Below are 5,095 nucleotides of genomic sequence, written 5' to 3' on the forward strand. Positions count from 1 at the left end.
AGAGATACTGCTGCAATTAAAACATGTCTATGGTTTGAATCTCGAATTGGAACCTAAACTTACATTAATCAAATTTTAAGATTATGCAAATAAACAAACACCACGATGTAATTGTATGCTACCCTTTTATTGTCCTCATTGCATTTTATTGGTTTTTATAACATGCTTGTGTGACAATGATGTGTATGCTTGTGACAGAGACTTCCCCAGTTCCTAATGCTTAAGGCCTTGTCTAAGAACACGAAATAATGAATCAAAATATTAAAAAAACAACCACTTTTTTTGCTCAAGAACAGGTAGCCTACGCTTTCTTTGCTTCTCACACTTACACTTACTTATGTAATTTACAGTCTGTGTGTGTGTGTGTGTGTGTGTGTGTGTGTGTGTGTGTGTGTGTGTGTGTCTGTGCTAGTTGGTTTGGTTGAATGAAAGATAGGTCAATAGTCTGACATAAGGGTGGCAACTGCAACGATAGTAGAGGGGAAGGTAAAATACAAAAGCAGGAGGAGGTATGGGAGTTCCTCTGAGATGACTAAGGTCAGCAGTATGTGCGGAGGACGGGGGTGTATTTCCGTGGATATGTGTCTAAACAAGCAAAGTTGAAATTATTCCATAATATTAACATATAGCACTACGACTCTGAATCTGAATGTATACCTGTCAGTTTTTGTTTTAGTGACAACACACTTAACTGAGTCCATTGAACTAGGCTGTGTGGTTCGACTTATCGCATTTGTTTGTGCTGCATATTTAACAGTTAAATAATGCTGCTTTACATGGGATGGCAGTTGAAGCACAACAGAGCTATTGGTTGTAAAGTAGACATTTCCATGGATCTGGCTCACTGCCATCCCTCTCAGAATCTTCCTGCACCCACAGAGTGCTGAGACAGGAGTTCCAAACTTTTGCTTTTTCCAGACATTCACAAAAGGCTTTATATGGTTCCTTGTGCAAAATTGCCCCCCGCCACTTTTCTGAAACCTTTTATCCATTTCTGAGGTAGAGTGTTGTCCTCAGGGTCTACGTGGTCAGTCTGCTCCTAAAGTCTACCCAGAGACACAGGAGAATGGTGTGTCATGGCTGGACTACATAACCAGCTACCCATGACTGGCCACTTCTAAGGCAACAGCTTGTGATCTGCTGCAGGGTAATAATGGTGCAGAAGTTCAGGGAGTCCTTAGCTACAACATGGAGGAATGGTCCTTAGGTTCATTCCTATTCAAACTGCTCTATGGGGCCTGTACAAAGGAGGGCATAAGGGCAGCAGCCTTTTTGTCATTTCTCACCTCTGTAAATCAATTCATTTACCAGGTGCAGGGATGGAGGTGGGCACAAAAGTCTTTGTCAACTGGGAAAGATTAACATAGTTTCATAGTAAGCACAAAGTATCTGTGCAGTGTTAACCCCACAGGATACCTAAAAGTGTAGACTTAGTTTACTATTTCACACAGTCCTTAAATAGCTTGTTAAATCCATTTCTGTGTGGTTATCATTTGAAATCACATTTCTCTACTTTATGTCCACTTCTTAATATTATTTAATTAATCCGTTTCTGGAGTAGTTTTTTGATACAGAGAGATCTGAGATGATAAACCATTGGAAACATAACAAAGGCAATGAGAGAACTACAAATGTGCAAACTTTTTTAAAATACTAATTAATCACATGTTAAAAAATGTCTTACTTACATCCAGTAAGTAGGGGGGCGGTAGTAGCTCTGACAGTAAGGAGTTGGGTTGGGGACCAGAGAGTTGTGGGTTCTTTGGGCACTGCCAAGGTGCTCCTGAGAAAGGCACCAAACCCCAAACTGCTTGGAGCACCTTTCCATGGGCTGCCCCCTCACTCTGACATCTCTCCATTTGGTGCACGTATAGGTACTGAGCATGTGTTTGTAATTTAGGCCTGTGTTTAATGAGTGAAAACATTGTAATTTCCTCTCAGTAACGTATACATTGTTTTGCTAGTACATTCTAGCAAGGTAGATGTTTACATTGGCAGCTTTTAAATGTATTTTCTTCTATAAAAGCTCAGTTGTATTAGAAAAAGTAAAATATATTACAGTATTTAGACCTAAAATTGAGAGTTGTGGGAACTCTAGCACCACCTGCAGGCCTACACCACTCTAACTACTGCCCCCCTTCCACCTACCAGTATTCCCTTCAGTTTCCTTCCATTGTTTGGCTGGTGTCCCAGTTTGTTTCCAGTAAACATGATTATTAAGTAATCAGCACTCACACACTAAATGGATAATGTCAAAAAACTGATACGTAAGTCCGTACGTTTCAAATTTTCAATCATATTTTTATTGGAAAATTATTGAAAACAATGTAAGCATTAAAAACATAGGCATTGGATAGAATATGGCCAGTACTCAAGCTTAAACTGTGTCCTTACAGAGTGCCTTAAATACCAAGCGTTGAGTTTTCTACATAGGATAGCTAAAAAATACATATCACACTTTTACTAAATTGACTTTATAAAATGTCACTGTACAATAAATGTTCAACGAGTGGCAAATCTATACAAACATACTGTAAAGAAACCATTTAGTGGAACTATCAAGACAAATTAAAATATAACAAAATAAAATAAATTCACTTTTTGAATATCTGAAGATTACTGTAGGCTCCAAAAGTCTAAACCTGGTTTCCTAAAAATTAAAACATCAACAGGGAATTCTTATATTATGGAACTTAAAAAAATACATCCGTTAAATGTGTTGCTTTAAAAAGAGTATGTGGCAACCCTCACAGCCACCCAATTCTGGTCCACAGAGGAACTGCACACAGTGAATTGTACATTCTCCCACTAAAATGTGTACTGCCAATTTAATCATTGTGTGAAAATATATTACAAGATGTCTCTATTCTTTCTTATGTGGATTTTGTGCAAAAAATGATCAACCAAGAATTTATTGATAGCAATCCAGGTCAGAAACTATTGTACAAGGAGTCTACATCAGCTCACCATCATCCATGCATGAACAAAACAAAAAACAGGATCCATACAAAAAGGCGAGATGTAAAATATTTACCAACAGATACAAAAATATCAACATGAATAAATTAATTTCTCCTACATTTCTTCACTGCCCCCCCCCCCATCTACCCTCTCTTTTTTTTTGCTCTCCAACAAATGGAAAAGAAACCTGACAAAAGCCGAGAAGGGTTTTCTGTATGTGAGGCGAAGAAGCCCTTTAATACGTCGCTATGTGTCCTTTACTACTCTAATCAAGAGTCCGACCCTGCCCTGCATCAGAAGTGTGAGATACATACACTTGCTTTACAACAATTAAAAAAAGTGAAAGACAATCGGGAAGCAATCTTGAGAAGCTAATAAAGTGAAAGCCTGAACTCTGTGACTTTTAAAATCCTCTCAAATCATAGCTACAGTGGTCTGATAGCGGTTTGTTAGGCATCCAGCTGTCGCTCATACAGTAAAACCAGCTACCGCGATAGGCCAGACGGAAGGCTTCTCATAGCAGGCTTGCAAGGCTGGTGGTTGGGCCGTTCTGGGCTTGGATCTGGACAGGAGGAGGGCCATCAGTCCACTGAAAAACAGAGAAAAACACACTGTAATCTCAGCACTACACCAAAACAGACACAGAAAATAGTTATGAGTGGTAATAAAGAGTAATGACGTGTAAACTTTGAAGATTCCATACTGCAAAAAGTGAGATTTCCATTTCTTTTTTTGATTATAAAAGCAGGTTGAGGTTCTGTATGAATACTGTGAAAGTTGCAAAACGCTCCATCTCCTGAAAAATGTAGACAGCCCGTATTCAGAAACGGCGTTGTTAAGGTGCAGTCAGGACTTTCGTACAGTTTGGATATGTTGGTAGAAAGTGGCGCTACAGTTGTGTTACAGTTACTCCACAGCTGCAATGAAGGTACAGGGACTAATTTAGCGCAGATGTGAAAGACACAGATGCTGACCAATCAGAGCAGACTTTTTTGGGGGAGGATGGCTTAAAGAAACAGGTGTTGAAACAGAGTGTTTTCAGAGAAAGGGTGTATAAAGATATATTCAGAATTTGGCATTTAAGAATCACGGGAATCTGTTTCACATACACTGATGAGGTTATGCTCGGGGAGGCTGCAGGCAGCGATGTGGTCCTGCAGCAGCTGCTGGGAGAAGTTCTGGTGCATCTGGGCTGCTTCATGGGCATCCATGGTGTTCCCCAGGGCCTTGTTCAAGTCTGTAAGCACAACACGCAGTCAATATCTTCCTTCAACCACAGTTTGTTTCTTGAGAACAGATGTTGTGATTCGGCATTCTCAAAGGCCTGCAGAGTCCGTTTCACTAGTACAAAATCTATAAACACAAAAGATTTCCAAGATAAGGGAAAAGGTCAGTATATACACACACCTTTCAACAGTGCTGAAGACCACAGCTGAACAGACATGTCAGGGATCTTGCTGGCCAGCTGCATGGCAGGTACAACCATGTTGTTGCTTTCCTAAAAGAGAAAATGGCTTTTAGAAAACAAATCTGGCTTACAGCATGTATAAAATACTGTACATTTCGAATTGGCATAGAACATGAGCCTCTCCTACCCATTTAATAATATGTGCACAGAAAAAGATTTCTACACAGTCACAGTAGAGTCACTTTCTACTGTAGAAAAATAACCTTTTTACAGTTTACAGTTGTTGGGACTGCTCTTGTCAGTTAGGGAGAAACACCTCGACTGTGAGAACCAGACTAAAGACTATGTTTCCATATAGAAGTGTTATTTTATTGGGATAACTGAAATTATTCTTGGCAAGACAACAAGGTCCAGGGTGCTCAGGAAGTTCAGTCTGATGATTGAAGGTGCTCGTTGGGGTCGGGAATTCAATTAACTATAGAGACAAAAAGAATCCATGGCACTATTCTTCAAAATTAGAAAATGTAAAAGACATAGGGAGAAGCAACTTCTCTCTATATCTTTTACATTTTCTATTATGAAATAGCCAGAAAATAAAAGCTTTTTCAACTATTTTGATGAAGAGTGCCTTGGACATCCTTTTTTTCTTAACTTACAGTGGGTACGGAAAGTATTCAGACCCCTTTAAATTTTTCACTCTTTGTTTCATTGCAGCCATTTTCCAAA

General features: G+C 39.3%; 1 protein-coding gene across 1 annotated transcript in view; it reads right to left on the minus strand.

Annotated features, from left to right (window-relative positions):
• Nucleotides 1-2,280: 2,280 nt before the first annotated feature.
• The window catches only part of mau2 (MAU2 sister chromatid cohesion factor), a 13,110-nt gene continuing 10,295 nt past the window's right edge, over nt 2,281-5,095 (minus strand). Inside the window, exons 16-18 of the mRNA XM_034881303.1 lie at nt 4,369-4,459; nt 4,071-4,198; nt 2,281-3,550 (exon numbers count right to left, since the gene is read on the minus strand). Of these exons, the coding sequence (XP_034737194.1) occupies nt 3,476-3,550; nt 4,071-4,198; nt 4,369-4,459 (294 nt within the window). The 3' untranslated portion in view covers nt 2,281-3,475. The remainder of the gene's footprint in view (nt 3,551-4,070; nt 4,199-4,368; nt 4,460-5,095) is intronic.

The sequence above is a fragment of the Etheostoma cragini genome, chromosome 9 (genome assembly GCF_013103735.1).
Source record: "Etheostoma cragini isolate CJK2018 chromosome 9, CSU_Ecrag_1.0, whole genome shotgun sequence".
In the NCBI taxonomy this organism is placed as follows: Eukaryota; Metazoa; Chordata; class Actinopteri; order Perciformes; family Percidae; genus Etheostoma; species Etheostoma cragini.